The sequence below is a fragment of the Bombus flavifrons genome, chromosome 11 (genome assembly GCF_040668555.2).
Source record: "Bombus flavifrons isolate JBK064 chromosome 11, iyBomFlav1_principal, whole genome shotgun sequence".
In the NCBI taxonomy this organism is placed as follows: Eukaryota; Metazoa; Arthropoda; class Insecta; order Hymenoptera; family Apidae; genus Bombus; species Bombus flavifrons.
In genome coordinates, this window is record NC_138452.1 from 10390752 (window position 1) to 10408902 (window position 18151).

General features: G+C 37.7%; 1 protein-coding gene across 7 annotated transcripts in view; it reads right to left on the bottom strand.

Moving 5' to 3' along the window:
- Positions 1 to 18151, bottom strand: part of LOC138184880 (klarsicht protein) — a 119573-nt gene that overhangs the window by 34705 nt on the left and 66717 nt on the right. For 6 of the 7 annotated variants that reach the window (XM_069123280.1, XM_069123281.1, XM_069123278.1 and 3 more), the window contains exons 8-16: positions 14169 to 14420; positions 9825 to 10144; positions 8651 to 9209; positions 7608 to 8032; positions 7067 to 7196; positions 6513 to 6965; positions 5846 to 6016; positions 4203 to 4340; positions 2561 to 2666 (exon numbers count right to left, since the gene is read on the bottom strand). In XM_069123280.1, the coding sequence (XP_068979381.1) occupies positions 2561 to 2666; positions 4203 to 4340; positions 5846 to 6016; positions 6513 to 6965; positions 7067 to 7196; positions 7608 to 8032; positions 8651 to 9209; positions 9825 to 10144; positions 14169 to 14420 (2554 nt within the window). The remainder of the gene's footprint in view (positions 1 to 2560; positions 2667 to 4202; positions 4341 to 5845; positions 6017 to 6512; positions 6966 to 7066; positions 7197 to 7607; positions 8033 to 8650; positions 9210 to 9824; positions 10145 to 14168; positions 14421 to 18151) is intronic. The other variant, XM_069123277.1, reaches the window with a different exon arrangement.

The following is an 18151-nucleotide window of genomic DNA, read 5'->3' on the forward strand; positions in this document are numbered from 1 at the left end:
GTACCGATGCACTCGCGTCTTGCAACACTCCTACGCGAGAGCACCCACACGCGGATTATCGCGACCAAACAATCGACCGCGACCGGTCTAATCGTATTTCCCTTCAGGGTCGGTTTGATTCGCCGGTCGCGATAATCGTTTGTTAGCTCGATAGAAGAAGACTCGGCAGAGTTCAACGTTTGTTTAATGGACGGTGAACGGGACGAAGTCGGAGCTCTTCGCACACGTTTCTGGGGTAATACGCTTGGAAAGATCGGTGTCGGTTGAATACATTTTGATTTCAGGTGAACCGGCTTTAGAATTGATCTTTAAGGTAAAATGGATGAAGTTGTTCCATTTGTCGAGCGAGTTGCGACAGACTTATCGCAACTGTGACGCTGATACGTATGTTGAATCATTTTCGAGTCAACAGGATGTTCATATCGATAAAACGTTTCTTGAAAAATTGCGAATTGTATTTCATTATATTTAATAAAGCAATTCTCGGAAAATAATACACAAATGAAATTTTATCCATCTATAATAACAAAGAAGGATAGATAAAGAAGGTATAGAAGATTGTGTAGAATTGGATGTTTATCGATCTGATTGTGATCTGTATTTATAGATCAAGCATGTTATCATAGATTCAATATTACAAAGGTAGTGCAATCTCAGCGAGATGTTCGCCATTCTAAACGAGAATCGTGTTAAGGCTGTATGCAACGTAATCGAAGTTACTACTTTGCCCCCCCCCTCCTCCCGCTTAAAAGCTACTTGTTCTAGCAATTAAGAAAATTGGTTCCGCTGCTACACGGAATACGTTTTTAGAGGTTTCATGCTGCAAGCAGATACATAAGTGCTGTAAAGACTACTTATTCGTCGATTTAATAGCATTCGGTTGTTTGATAATGTAGAGGCTTACTGTAATTAAGAGAAATGTATATATAATCGAGATGATTAAATTCCATAAGATTCCATAATTTTATTCGAAATCGTTTATAAATAATAAATATATTAACGAGAAGGTACCATTTGGTAAATTCATCCTACATATATTTCACGATCTGTTAAATCTATTTAATATGCATAAAAAGCTCTATATCTTCGAGGCATTCTATCGTATGAATTAAAGAAACATTATTCAAACTATACAAATACCACCAAACTAGAGATAAGGGCTGATAATCCAAATAATATTTACTGTAGGTGATAAAAGAAACAAAAGGATAATTAGTAGTAGGAAGCCACAACAAAGCAGTGTTTATTACATAATGGTTACAATATGAACGGTATACAAAAGTGAACTAAAAATCAAAATACTCTAAAGGTTTGTTACACTCGTACTTGCGTTCGTTGCAACAAATAAAAAATTAATAAGGCAGGTATTAATTAAAAATTAAATTATATAAACAAGCGAGAAAAATTCGATATTCGTGTTGTAAAAAAATAGATACGTACAGTTTGCGTTTCCTCCGGCAATATCCCCCCCCCCTCCTTTTTTTGTTACCGATTCATTTTTAAGTTAAGTAGTAATTGTGACGTAATCCTTTCTTAAAAAAAGATTTCACATTATCGGAAGTTAACTAGTATTAGTAGTAACTAATGTATTACTAGTAATATTATCTCGCATCTCTCTATTATTTCAGAGGTGAAATTTAAAAATACATTTTACATTACGTAAAATGATATTTAAATTATTGTTAATTACCGGGGACATAATCCTCGGTCAAATTGAACATTAATGTGCAAATATAATTCGCTCTTTAGCATGCAAATGATCAACTTATAGTTCAGGAAAATTTACACATGCATTTGTATCTTGATGCCATATAAGGATCGTTGTATCATACATTGCTTCTGTGCACGAGTCATCGTTTAAATATAATTAATTAATGATCTTTAAAGATCTTAATCTTTTCTATATATACATTTGAGCAAACGTATCACAAGAATTCAAATATTAATTACATTATATTACGAACAGTTTGATTCACTCGTTATTCTTTACAATTTTTATTCTAAAATTAAGTACAAGATTTATCGATCAATTATAGTTACGGTTAGTATCGATAACACTATTTCAAATGCATACACTTCTCAGAAATACAGTTTCGAAGTATGTGCATCGAAAGCAAAAATGCACATTTGTAACGTACTATAATACTTGCGTATCAGTCTTTGCAATTGCTTTACAATAATATTTACACAAGTTGCTTTATGAAACAACGCTTAAATCGAGTCGATTTAATATTCTAATCGTTAAATCCATTGGGATTTTTCTGTTAATTATCACTCTTATTTCGAAAATAAATTTCCTTCGATTATGTTTGAATACTATAAAGATTTGAAAGAACATTTTCAAACGTGTTCATCAAAAGATTCATCGCATGATATAAGTAAAAATATTTTGTAACTTTCCTGCTCCTGTATGTTCCCTCTATGTCTTCGCGTTAGAGAATAAAATAATAAAATTACGAAAGAAGCAAAAATACAAGTCCGCTCAGAGCAGTAACTAATACAGCGGCCATGTATGACAGTGAAATAGAAAATGATCGACGGTGAATTTGATTGTACTCACCACGAATTTGTTTCACGTATTTTTCGCTTCGGAACGAATTGCTGACGGACTCCAATAACGCGTGCAGACACCGCAGATTTTCGCTACACGCACATTCCACTTCGGACTACAACATAAAAACTTACGTCAGTCTACGTATTCCATTGTCTTTAATTGGAAGTAAAAAGAATTACTCTAGCAACATTCCGTGAAATCAAATTCAGCTTTCGTTAACATTTCTACGTATATTCGGATATTAGCAGAAAAAGAAGTGAGAAAGAATCCAAGCACAATGTTTTTACTATGTTCATGGTAAAAATATTGCTTATTGCTCAAAATAATGAAAAACCTATGTGTAAAAGATAATTCAACACAGTTTCATGCATAGATAATTTATTAAAGGAATTAAGTATAGTATGAAACAACTCTTCTTTCTTTTAATTATTGTAAGAATTCTTTTGATTATGTTAAGCAATCTACATTGTTTATTCCCATCGCCATAGAAAATTTTATTCTAAATAAATCCACTTTCCCGATCTTTAAATTATTCAATACTATTACCCACTCGATATAGCAAATCATTTAGAAGTAGTAAAAATGCGACAATATACTTACGGCAAAATTAAAGTATAAAAAATCTTAAGTACACCTTGTAAATCACCGATCAAAAGCAATTATTCATTCGCAATAACTCTCAGGGAATATACTCTTGCAAAAGACAACATGGTATCGCTCGTGAAGCAATTCAGGGACATGTACAATAACTTGGATATTTGTCAACATGATTTGTGAGTACGGGTTACACAAGCAGGATAAGGATAGAATAGTAAACATGCAAGTGAATAGTATTAGTACAACCTCCTTTTCCTATTTTCCATCATTATTTGAGTGATATTTATTATTGTCCGCTTTACTAATTTCATTCATAAGTAAAAATTTCTTATTTACATACTGTATTGTTTATTGTTAAATGGTAATAATAAAATAGATCAGATGGACGATCAGAAACACATAAAAAGAAAATTTTTATATTACAATTTTATTTATATTTATACAATGATTGGCAATTTGTCCTTTTATGCCACTGTTTCAAAGCATGTATCTGTCAAGCAATCCTATATAATATGCTAGATATACATATATTTTAACTTTCCTTTAAAAAAAATACATATACATTATCTATATATTATAAATAATAAGAAAAATCAAGTCTATCGAGGAACCTTCGTCAAGTAATAAATTCAAGCAGTAGCGTTTATAGAAGTAAAAATAAAACTGTAGAATAAATACTTAGAAAGCAGAAAGCATCACACGTATTATCCAAATACACGACATTCCTCATACTCATTAACTAAATTAAACGATTGAAAGATCATCAAAAATACAAGAAAACGATTGATTGAAATTAATGATGATTAAAACTAAAGGCAAGGAAAGCACACAAAGCAAACAAGAAGAGAAATTAATCGTCTTTTTTCTAATTGTGTCATATAGTCATTGAGAAAAAGTATTTTATATGAGCCCATAGGCGTATGACAAGAATACCGGCGGCAATAAACTTACAATAAAGCCACGAAAAGAAACTTCGTACGCTTCTTTGCAAGTATTCCAAAAATTTAGGCCGGGATTGTACTATGAAGTACAAGCTGAATGGGCTACGTACGTTATCTTGCGGTATCGTGCCGTTGCACGACCTCGAGAATAAACTTTCAGCAAGTGATAACTGAGACTGCGACTTCTCGATTACGTTCCGTATATCCTCCACGTCACTGTCGCTGTCTTCCGTGGTATCGGTTATTTCCTATAACAAATTTCAAATTTTTCTTAATTTTCTTGTATTACTCCTTTATGTGGTGTAATATTGATTTTACTTTAAGATCAATCCATGTTAATTTATTAACGAAAAGAAAGTTTATTATTATTACTTTGTAAATAATGGCTGTTATATTAATGAGTTTGGAAATTTTAAGAGCAATGGTAGCGTACTACTGGTTAATATGTATTGAAGTCAAGCATGCTAAGTTAAACATTCTCTTTGTCTGCTATTGCCAGCGGCACACAAAACCCGTTTGAAGTCAAGGGCAAATTTTTGAAACATAGCTATCGTAGTTATCCGATTTATTGGTCCAGATAACAAACTGATTCTACTGTACACAGAAATGATTTTAACAACCCGATACGTATATCATATATGAAAATTAAATTCAATAGATATCTAATTTGATTTTATTTGCAACTGTTCGTAAATTTTTTTTATCAATTATACAACAGTAATGTTAATTATTTGTTTGTATTAAACTGTAATATATTTTGAGCAATTATTACTGCACATGAGAAATATTTTCAACGTATATAAAAATTCAATAAACGATATATATATATATATAAAATTTCATTCGGAGAAAGTGTAATTCATAGAAATTTTTACTCGATATTTATCATTAAAATTCTGATCCAGATACCGCCTGCGAGACATTTCTAGCAGTGACTGTATGTGTAATTACATCGTTTATCCTCGTTAAGATATCATCATCGTGAAGACGCGTTCGTCTCAAAGAAGACTTGATAAGACACGGAGAGATTCAACGGAGAAATGTGTTGTGCGAAAGAAAATTTCTTTTCGAGATAATGTTATACGTACATTGAATAGAAAGTACTATCCAATGATCATTATGTTTGAATTACCCTCGAGATGAAAAGAAAGATAACTCATGAATAATTTATGCATCTAGATGGAGTATATGCAAAAATTGAGTAAAGTATGTTCGAGCATATCTGGTGCAAGGTAATAATTCGGCGTAAGGTCAAGGCAAATATTGAAGTGATTTCGTGGTTGGACAGATAAAATTAAATATTTATTTGCTGCAGAAGAATTACATTCATTCTACGGCAATATACAAATAGCGATTCTTTATTTTTCCATAAAACGAAACACTACAACACAGAGGAAGAGCTATGACTAAACTACGACACCGGTATACTTTCTGTTAAACAAAATTCCAGACATGATCTCATTGAGAAATAAAACAATAAATCGTTGTGCATTAAGGCAATTAATTAATCACACTAGGGATATGTAAACTACATGGACATTTGGCGTGAATAACAGAAATTATTTTTCTATTCTTAATGTAATGATACCAATGTCGATTTTCATTATACAAATATTGACTCATATGCGATTCCATATACTGACCCATGTTATATACAAGATAATGGAAATCCGTATGCAAAGATATAGCAGATGTATTGTCACAGAAAGAATATGGACACTTGATCAAGAAAGAGTAATAGAATGGAACGTACATGATCCATACGACTTCTAGGCAGTGGAGAACTAGCGGGCAATGCGCTCATACTGGAGGCACAGTCGGATTGACTATCAAGGAAGTTTCGGTAATCATCCCCAAAGTCCAATAATCTTCGTGCCGTTTCTACGTCTAGCGCTTCACTGTATGTCTCGCTCATATATTTCTCCTATTGAAAAGAGATTAGTTTAAAATTAAGTATTTGCTTATTTAATCCATTTATATGAATATCGACATAATGCTTCTAATTAAATAAATCATTTCAAAAGAATTCAACGTTAGGAACTTGTTAGGAACTTATTTGTTTGATACGAGTGTTCATTTCCACTTAATTATTAGTCTACTCTTTAATACTATCATTATGGTAACAATAATATTAAACGAAATTTCCAAGAGATAAAAGTTAGATTTCCTAAAACGATCTTACCTATGAACGTACTCCATCCATATCCTCACAATCGATTTCAAAGAATTGCATAAAATTGTTATTTATTCACTTCTGATCCTAAATTATTGTCTGTTACATAACAACCTAACTTTGTTTGAAGCGATACCAGGAAAAAGAAACACCAAAAAATTAATATCAAAACGAAAACAAAAAGTGAAACAAATAAAGGAGAAGAACAGGAATTTTGTTTCGTACGATTCCAGTTGAAACCAGTTACCTGATAATTATCCCAAGCTTGATCGGAGATCGAGTTGTTTCCGAGGCTATTCATTTCGATGTCGCTATCGACGTTCAGTTGCTGATTGCACAGCTCCTTATTGCTTGGAACGGTATCGTAGTAGGCGAAGCAGCCTCGCGTATAGTTACGTTGTTCCTCACCCTCGGTCTCGGATGTGGAAGCCACCGAAGTACAGCAAGGTAACCTGAACGGCGGTGTCGGGTCGCTGACTATCGTCCTCTCCGCCGAGAGTTGCTGATGAGCGGTGCACCCCGAGAAAGAGCCGGATTTTACCAGGGTAGTCAAACGACCGTGACAGTCTCTCGAAATGGTGCGCATCGCGCGATTTCCGCTCACTTTACGCGGTGAACGTTGCTGATTCGACGAGCTGCCATCGCTTCCCACCGAATGATTCGCGGTCACACCTTCCGAACTGGAGTCACTTTTACGACCCTATGTAAACGGAAAAGCGAGAAAGAATGGAGACACGTGAAAACAATTTTAATAGCTTTGGCGCGCTCTTTTTTAGCTACGAGCAAGCAGCATCGTCTTACCAGGTTCTTCTTGCGCAACCTGCTCTTTTTCCTGCGCAACGAACTGTTTCGAACCACACGGCCGTCGTGGCAAATGATCGTCTCCTCCAATAACGTGGACGTTGAGTTGTTGAACGATTTCCGTGATCCTCTGTAATTCAAATGAGGTGAAATTAAAATGTCTGCCAGTTCGATGAGGCAATAGGGTATCGAGGCAACGCGACGTCGCGGTTGTCGACACGCGATGGATTTGAATAATGCGCTCCCATGCGCATCGATTACACTATAAATCGATGTGTATACCTCGATGGTTCTAATTACACGCGCCGTCTCGAAAGCGAAAGATACTGTAACTTATTCGTTGAAGTAAATTGGAAACTTGAAAATTTGGAACGTTGAGATTAAAAAAGATCTAAAAGTGAAAGTTTCAATTCAAAAATTTAGATTTCTAATCTTTCTACGATCTATTCGTTCTAATTATAACCAATTCGCAATATTATTTCTATGATACAAATTCGCTTCTAAAACGAGCAAACAAAGATATGTAGAATTATCTACTTACGTTGCATCGAGGGATACGGATTTAGTGGGCGGAGTAGCGATTAACTGGTGGAGCGCAGTTTCGCTTATGGAGAACTGCGAAATCGGGTCATTGGTTTGGTTCAAATTCGAGTTGTTCCCGATCTGTGAGATACAAGATACGCTCCACGGTCTGGGCCCGTTGTGCTTCTGCTTGGAGCGCATCACGACTTTTGGCGTACTCGTGTCCAGCATCGGATGCGCCTCGTTGATCGGCGTTTTCTCAGCGTCGTCGAATATCTCTTGCGACACCGATTGAGACGTGCAACCCAGTGCACCTTCGAATCTACGATACGTCGCAACGCTACTCTGCAGATCCTCCGATGAAACCGACTGCCTCTCCCCATCGGATTCTTCCGTCGTATACTCGCCACTGGCATCGCAGCTATCCAACGGCTGTAATTCACGCTGATTACAATTGTTACGAAACGTTATAATTCCCCCTTAGACCTCGTTACAACTGGCGCGCATGATCAGACTGACGATTCGGTTCCTTGACCGTTTTATATTCCTTTTATAATTCGTGTTTTCTTTTGCTCTTTACGTACTTTAATTTTCTTTTCGAAATATTATTCTAGCTTTTTATTTAATTATCGCGTTTGCAATGCTTGTTTAAGAACGAACGATGGCGCAGTAAGATATTTCGAAAGCGGATATTATAATTGCGCGTTTTCTTTCGAATCGTTAATGTAACTTGATCGAATCCAAACAAGCATTTTAAACATCGATTATGTAACTCATCGACGACAAAGGATCGAGATATCACGTGTCCATTCTTTCACATTGTTACGAAATATTCAATTTGCAAAACGGAGGAAGCTTGAACATTGTGCATGAATCGACAATTCCCAACGAAAAACCAATTACGTGAAATTCAATTACATTAAATTCCAAAGAACGACCTTGTTGCCTTCCGATTAGCACGAAATAATCTTCTTCGCATTAAATAAACGAACAAAAGAAAAAATCGTAAAAGGCAAACGTCGAGCTATTCACCCGATGACAATAGCAATAATTACAACCTACCTGTGACGTGGATCGTCCGTCGTGGCTTCGTACCGAGTTCAGTTTCAACCATTCCTTGATCCTCGCGTATTTGGCGCGATGATTATTCGTTATACCCTCCTTATCATCGAGAATGAGCTGAGGGAATGTCTTCGTTGCACCGTTGCGCCTTTCCTCTCCGACTAATTTCTCTACTTCCTTAATGAGCCTTTGGATGCTCGTCTTGTCGTTTCTCGTTTCGTCGTCACTGTCTTTCTCGCAGCGAGAAGACGCGTCGGTTTCGTTTGAAGTCTCGTTGACACCCTCCATGTTGGAAGTCTCTTTTACGGGCTTCATTTCGCTCGTTTTCGCGTTTCCCTCGCTAGCTCGTGGTTGACTCTGCCCCTCGCCGAAGTCCAGACGCACCAGAACGTTGGTCTTGCGTTGCTCCGTCGTAACGTTGTTCACCCGCGATGACGTGTACGTCCACTCTTCCTCCGACGAGTCCTCCGCTACGATCGCCGCCTCCTCGTTCTGCTCAGAGTCGGTGTCCAAGTGGCGGAAGTAGAAGGTCGCGCAATTCTTCGATTTCCTGTCGGACCTAATGCGAAACGACACGGATCAGTGGTGTGAAATTCTGATTATCTCTCGTGGACTCTCGTCGTCTAAAAAGCTTAATAAAAGCCTTAACTTTTTACGTATTCTTTATTTCGGTTGCTTCCGAGTACTCCGAACTTTGAATACTTTCGTTATTCCGAATATTTTCAGTATTTTGAAATTTTTATGAGTTTACTCGAGCATCGTGATTAATTAGAGATAGTAGGTGGTATCTAGGTAAATTTTGATAACGTAGATCTGTGTTTTTTAAAAATACCCTATTTCGTAACTACTCAGTGTTTCATAGAGATAAATTGGATCGCACCCCGTTACTTTCCTTGCAACGAAACTTTTCATTATCGTCGCAGTTTCTTACGGAACTTCGGGAACATTTACTTTCGCATCATCTCTATAAAACACCTTCTTCAAAAAATGTTCTCCAATTACCATACCGATTACAAAACATCAGCAAGTGTGAACGACGAAGATGAACAAAAATACCAACGTGTTGATCAAACGAAACATTAACACGAACTCTCTGAATACAGCACTAACATATTCGTGCACGTCAATTAGGCGTACACGCCCACGCGATAAAATCCTGATAAGGTGATCTTACGTGTTAAATGAGGCGACCTCCTCAGTCGTTCTGCGACGTTTCACTGGCTCGTTAGCGGCTAAATTGCCGTTCGATTGTTCAGAGTTCCCTGGCTGGCCGTCGATCTGGTCGCAGCTCTCCTCGATGGCCGTCGAATTTGTCATCGGTACGGTGTCAGGTGTCGGTGGCATGTCGTATTCTTCGTCTTCGCTTACCGCACCTTCCTCGATGTCAGCTTCTTCGCCCTGATCGCCTAACGTGCTCGCGATTCGATTAACTTCTTCGAGATTTTCCACTCCGTCGGACTTTGTGTCCATCACATAAACCGGACATAATTCATCCTGAAATCAGATGTTACGAAGCGTTTCTTCTTTTTTCTGTTTTTCACTATTTCAGTTGAGAAATTCCGTGGTCGTTTTAAGATTCAAAACTTTTGATCGCACTATGATAATCGGCAAGATTGCACTAATCCGGACCATGCTGCGTTGTCGTAAAGACACCTTTTTTTAGTAAAATAGCTTGTGTTTGAAAAGTTCGATATCGAAGGAAACATAATCGACAGTGAGAACTGTACGTTCACATCACACCGCTGCGACTGACCGAGCGCGAGGCGCGTGCAGATTATCACGATAATTTTCTACGATAAGGAGTTAATTATCGATCAAGCCGCTAACTGGCGCGCAACAACGCAAATAACTGTCCGATCTCATCAAAATATCACGACTGTAAACGAACAGAATGTTTCTACCTATGTTTGAGAGAAGGGCGACTTTCGAGAGTAATCGTACGGATAGATATATATCAAACGATTAATTTTTCGTTTCTTTCTGAGACATAAAGAAAATAATAAATATCACGCAACCTACGTAATTAAACCTACATTTTTTCATTTGTATATCAATCTAATAAGTCTTATAATTATCCAGCACAGATCTACCTTTCTTTCGGAATAAATATACCGTAATAAATGACTGCAAATCGATAAAAGCTTTAAAATATTTGGGATAGAAGATAAACCTTCCGACGCCTCGATCACGTTTCCTACAACAAGTTTTCGAAAAATGTCTTCCGCGTATCATCATATCGAAACATAATAAAACGCATACGTGTCGAATACGCGTGTGTACGGTCTGCTGTATAATGGCGGCACATCGGCGTGTATACGTGCTCGTTTCGCGGCAGATTTCTTTCCACTTAACACACTCAGTGACGGTATGCGAACGCCATTCCGGTCATTATTATTTGTTGCTCGACAAAACGGATTCTCTCTCGTGCTCCATAAAATCGAGCGTGATGCAACCGTGAAAATTTCACGCTTCGAAGTGTTTCTCGCGTTACCTCGACCGATCGTATGCGCGCTTTCGTTCGTCGGTCGATTCCATTCGTATTTGACGAAATGGCAAAAACGTTTCGATCGATCAAAGAAAAACGAGAAACACGCCGACGCCATTAAGATTTCAGGTTACAGCTATTTTCACTACGGCGAGGTTCTTGCTTTGACTATGAAAATAAGACAGGTAATTCGCTTCGTTAACTGATTTGCCTCTTGATACTTGTCTTTTCCTCTATGCGAGTTGTTTCAGAAGCAAACATATGGGGTAAGTACAAGTCGTTTTTGATACATGTCCGGTAACAGGGAAATGGTGGACTAGTTGGAACGAGCAAAAAATATTTTCAAGATCAACTCCATTGGTTCGAGCGAAGAAAATAAAGATAGGCACGGTAACGTGACAAAATAATGGAATGTAATAACGTTCAATGTAACGACGAGGTAAGAAACTGGTTTCTTCTGTGTAGGAAACGCAGATGTTCGAAACGAACGAAAGAAAACAAATATATATGTACATTCGTTTCTGATTAGTCGAGAAGAGGGTTGATGCAATGGAAGCACGTTCCTCGGCGTCACGTACGCGTAATTACTCGTCAATTTCAATTTTATTTTATTTTGCCTCGTGAATATTTCAAAAGGTAAAAGGCCCCGCGTGCACTTTCTCTCGTCGAGTTCTCATTCCGCTCGCAGAGTAACGCGTTTGGAACAAGAAACGCTTTTCGAGCTTCCTCGAGAGAAAAAAATGAAGAGGAGAAAAAAAGAAATACCGTTCTCTCTTCTTACCGTCCACAAACTTCTCACTGAACAGTTTCTTCGAATTATTCGGAGGACTTTAACTATACCTGTGCCAGTTTCATGTCACGAGACTCTGTCAATCAATGGAGGAAGGTCTAGTTAAAGAAGCGATGCGAGGCGATAAATCCTCGTGAGTTTGACGCGCTTCGATTTGATTCAGGTGTTAATTAATGTACACGAAAACGAAAAGTTCGGCGTCGTAAATCAATTTCACCGTGCAACAAAGAGATGGAACGCCGCCGAACGCGTTCCACTCTGCGAGCTATAGTGTTGCCAGGCGTACAAAAAGAGCTTGTTTCAACTGCTATCAAAAAAATGGAACGATATAATTAGCAGAGCAGCAAAAAAAAAAAGAGAATGTTGAACTTATATACACGAAACTTTACTAATTCATTTAATTTTGTTATATCACTTTAACAAAGAGATATAGTCTCGGTTAAAAAACTACAAAGTTATCTACCTCTAGGGAACAATTAATTCACTCGAAACATCCAGATAAATCTTACAAATTGATTTCATCGACTAACAAAGAGACGCAACGAAAGGAACGCGGTGGAACCGCGCTTGAACCCGTGCCACGCACTATAATCACGTTGTGTCGTAGCTCGCGAACGATAGATCATTCACACTGGTGACGCACGTGTGACGAGTAACGTTACACTGTGTACGCTTGATGCACTCGTGATGCCATCCACACACCAGAAAAACATCATCCATTTGTTTTTACACCAACTTTCTCCGATAAACCTGAAAGATACGAGTACAAAAATTGAAATTACGAGAACGTTCAAAATAGAATGTTCGAAATAGGCAAGGGGTAGATTAAGATAGAAGTTGCACACAGAGTGCAAGTCGAGGTATACGAGGGACATCGACCACTTTTGTTCTGGGAAGCAGACAATAGCTGCTAATAAGGATCAGGCTGGCTCATTTCCATATTCAGGTATCCGCCGTGTCGTAGATCTAAGCTATTTGATGGTCTTAGAGAGATGTTTCATAGTTTCAGACAACGAATTATAAGGCAGAGAGTGTTAGAAAATGACTGGGAAGGAGGATAATGATTCGTAGAAAAGGAAAGTCGAGGGCTACGTTGTAGAGTGGAAATGAAGTTAATACGTTTCCGAGTATGAGACAATTGGAGTTATTCTTCGAGATCTGCCGATTTTAATTCTGAAACCACTGAGGTGACGTTCGAATAATAATTAACGCGAAAGCTGGAGTTTTCTCTTTTGAGGATAATTCAACTTTCTTGTATGGAAGAGATCGTTTGATTGGAAATAAATAATTTTCTATTATGATTCTATTAATTCGGATATACTCCAGTCCTATCTTACGATGTTTTTCAGAATATCATATTCAGCATATCATAGAGAAACACGTGTGCATTCAAATCGTTTAAAATCGTTGAATATAGTTGCAGCGCGAAGATCACTTGAGAGTTCCAAGTAAGAAACGGCATGGAACGTGTTCCGGATTTTATTCGATTCGATCATACGCGGACGTAACGCATGCACCAAGTATGCAAGATAGTTTTTTGTACTCGAAACGAAACAATAGCCGTTAGCTAATAAGGATCAAGTTCACTTCCACAGTCAGGTGTCCATCCTCGAATAACCACGCGGTAACATCTTCCAAGCCGATCCAATATCGAAGCACAGGAAACCTAGCTCGACAAATATTTCCAATTTTTTAAATTCTCGAGCATCTACAAAATACTCGAACTGCTTCGTTTTTAAATCTTAGCCGCTAAGCTTCGCATCGATATTCCCTAGTACGAAAAATTACACTGAGAAGCGTTTCGTTAATGCTTGAAATATTCTTCTCGATTCGTCACACGAATTAATTCGAGTTTCACTGAAACACCACAAAGACACCACTAAGTATATCGCCCACGGATCAAAGACTTTCTCGAGCGTAAATCAAAGGCTAATCAACTCGCGACGAACGAGCCGGATCCACCGCTAATCCGCGGGTTCATCTTCGTTAACGAATCCACGAACACATAGGCACACGTGCGATACACCATGGATCGTCAACCGAACAGTCACCTCGCTCTAATCAAGCAAACTTCCTCCAGAAGGCTCGTGCTCCATTGTTCTTCGGCAACAGTTTGGGAAACGTTGCCATACCGGTTTCACGACTCTTCTATACAGTGTATGTTCTCGACCAGCGAATATCCCGCTAAATATCCTTGCTGCAAGAAGAAAATAATTGCAAATATATACATTTTGTGTACGCACCTCGAAATAGGATCCGTCGCTGATCGATCGATTCTCGGAAGACGCGTCGGTATCGGACAGGTCCGCTCTGCTAGTGGCTGGATCCTCGTAGTATCGCGATCTCGTGGCTCTGTGCCGTTTCGAACGCGTCGAACGAGCCGACTGACCCGGGGATTCCCTTCCAGAACCTCGCGAGTGTCTACGGCTGAGTCGAGGCTGCTTCGTGACTGGCTCCTCGTCGCTGTCGCTACTGCAGTGGTAAACCACCAAGTTCTGAAACACGCCGAACAGCCGAATCACTTCATCTGATAATCTTCGTTCGTCCGCCACGCCTGTTACGTACCAGTCTCTGATTCTATCAAAATGTCTAGGTAAATCGGTCTGTCTACCACGCACGTGTTTATGAATCCTTTGTCGGACTCGAGGATGAACTCTTCGAGGGAATTATTGGGTAGTTTAAATCTCTGTCTCGTGATTTTACTTTTTAGTCTCCTTTTGGTTTCGCGAGTTTGTGTTTTTGTCAGATCAAAGTACAGAGACCACGGATGCGTAGATTGTATTATACGATTGCGAGACAAAATTGAATCTTAGAATAGCGATTGAATTTTGATTGACGTACTTTTTGTTACAAATATAGCTCGATGGTATAATTGTGGAGAATAGATTATGATATAATGTTACCTTTTTATTGTCACTGTATTTACCTAGAATAAAAAGAAAAAAGAAATAGAGAGTCACTGGAACGTCGAATATAAAAGAGAGGAGACTAAAGGAACAATATGTCCATTGCTATAGCAGTAATTTCTTGTCGACGAGTATCGTGAAAGAGAGCCACGACAACGAGAAACTGGGCGCGGCAAAAATTAGACGAGAAACGTGTATCCACAAAGCTTGGAATAATTTTTCCACGGTTTTATCCTATCCTCGATTCGAACTAATTTTACGCTGGCGCCGATCCAACTCGAGTTTTCTGTGAATTCGTATAAAACATCGTTTCCTCCTTCTTTGCTCTCCAAAATTTCCATCAGCCTTCGAATCACGCCCGTGCCGAAAGAAATTTCCGCTGTTGTCTCGCGTTGTGTGACAATACGAATTAACGCGTTTCCTGTCAGGGTGACACTCGCAGACCATAGTGTATTTAGCATTTTTCGCATCAATAATCTTTTTTGCACCTTGAATATGAAATCTGCACGGCTTTCTTTCTCTTCTTCTGCATACATTTCAAATGTAAATGTTAGATCGAAATTAATTCCAAATGAAAAATTCTAGCATGTGTTCCCGTTTTCCACGATATTAAGCCATAATATATTCCCAAGAATCTCTAGAAATCCATACGCTGTTATTAAACGAAAAACGAAAGTGAAAATCGCGAATCATAATGCGTAGTCGTAGTGAGGCTCGATTATTAGTTTCTTTTCAACAATACAGAAAGGCTGGAAACGATTACGAGTACGCGAAGCCCCTTTAATTACAGATCGAAATCACATCGAAATCAATGATTATCCCGACCGTTGAAGGCATTCACTGGCAAGAACTGTGCCATTGGCAGCGTGGCCAAGCGACACAACGTGACTAACGAAAGACGTTCGATGGACGCGACTGATACAGTCTAGAGAACGTGTGTGTATCAGCCGACGAATAAATGCAAAATTAATGGCCGATTTCACCGTGGTTCGAGTAAATTTAGACACCGGTGATTTATAGGATTAACCGTACACCTCGGGAACCGAGATATTATTGTCGTATCAATTAAACGCACGCGTTAATCGGACCCAAGGCGTTTCAACTTGATTTCCAATTTCGCGTGTGCCATGGCTTACTTAGCGTTAATTATCCATCGAGGGTTTAAAGGACCATTCTTCTTTGCCTACTCTTATCATCTCCAACGTGAAAGTTGTAATTTATTTCTTATTAACGATGAAACGGAATTTATTGGAAAATAAAGGAATTGCAAGAATATCACGAGTCTTTTCTTGTGTTTCAGTGTACATTACACATGGAAGGATAAAGTGTCTTCTAATGTAAGTTAGTAGTATAAATATCGGGAAACGTGGTAAGTAGATAATCTCCGGTATACGATTGATAAGAGAAAGAAATAAATGCAAGTGCCCGATAAGATCTGTTATGTCTTCGATATACCATTCGAGATACGTCCAATTCAGTGGAACTTTATTCTTTAATAATCTTGAATAATCGTGACATCATCGCCTATAATAGTATGTAAAATTTCAAGATTCTTTTTATCGAAAAAATATTAAAGAAATAGAATGAAAGATTTTAGACCAATGGTACTTTTACATGAACGCTGTAGTAAGACGTTTCGCCTCGAGTAAATAATCGCGTTTTACGACTTGATCTTCTTAATGGATTAATTTAATTGTTCGTCAAAGCCGGGTGAAAGGCGTGTCAGTGAAACATCCTGATAATAATCGTTACATCTTAGTTAGATCGTTTCTAAGCAGAGCGATGCTTACAAAAGACCACGCAATTTTCATCTAATTTATTAACTTTCTACGGTCTAGATAAAGGAATTCTTTTCAACAAACGAACTTAATACCAAACACAAAATGACATTAAACAGACGAAAACACTTCTAACGTTAATGAAAGGAAATTATGTTATAGAAATATCCAAATTTCAATTTACAATTAGCTACTTGTAAGTAAAATTTAGCAAATGTAGCAAAAATGAAATTTTTAATGTACATGCACGGTTAATCAAATTTCAAACGCTGGCTCTTAATTACATATACATATTTTTAATGATAAAAACTTGTTAGATTCCATTTCTCTCAACAGATAAGCTGCTAGCAAATCTAATCTCCGACAAGAATAAATATACAAAATAATCGGAATTTTTCTCGGTTCTTTTACGTTCTGGCGCAGGAGCCTCTGATAGTTTAGAAAACAAACTATCTAGCGATAGTTTTAATTGAACTAAACGATAACGAATAGCACATCTTTGACAATAAACAATGATTTTTACAATGTTTTAACTACATATAAAATAAATATAGCAGGAATATCGATTTAATAAATAACTTCTTAAATATTATTCCCACTGCAGGAAAAATTCTGCAATAAAGAAACTCACCGCAAGATCGAACAGGCGCAGATCGAACTAGATTTGTAATAAAATTATCGGGTTTTGTATTTCCGATTCTTTCAATTGAAAAATAACCTAATACAATAAAATATCGGTACTAAGAGGAAAGCGGATAACTAGGGAAGTTTTCCACGGGTACTGGTAATCGAGGAAAACAAAAAACGGGTAGAGAAGCAGATTCACAACTGTCGGCTAGGAACTCGCTCCGCGTTACTTGGAACTTACTAGAAACCGCAATGAAAAAATAAACGAAAAAGCTGTCCTGGGCAGAAGAGAAAGCCGAGAATACACGCATCTTCTTACTCGTACAATTCTTCCGTAACAAAGGCCGAGAAAAGCCACAACCGTTAATCAACGACCGCCAGAGCTTGTCTGATTTTTGGGCAACCGACAGTTATACTTGAATCACAGTGACCCCTTTTGAGTCTTTATATTATCCTTACTTTCTTTCCAAACACAACTTGCGAGAGTAGCGCGTAATTTGAAAAAATAAACAAATATTTACCATGAAATGTTGAGAATTTAGTTAGCTGAACAGCGGGAAAAAGAATGTGATCAGACATTTAAGCAATTTGCAATTTCTAGAATCTTTGAGAATCCTTCAAAACTCTTCGTTACTTTCACTTCTATTCTAACTATTTACGAAAGGAATGTACACTGTATAAGAAATCTTATAATTAGAAATTTAGTGTTACCAAGAAGAAATATATACACTTATAGTTAATTTGCTAAACGCGGAGAAGAAATCTGCGATTCCACCAGAACCTTTTCGACTTCAAAGCCTTGAAAACACTACGTCGCTTTCACTTCAACTATTCGAAACAGGAACACACACTGCACGAAATTTCACAAAATCTTTACCTAACGCAATACGGTATCCTTGAGATTCGCGGTATACA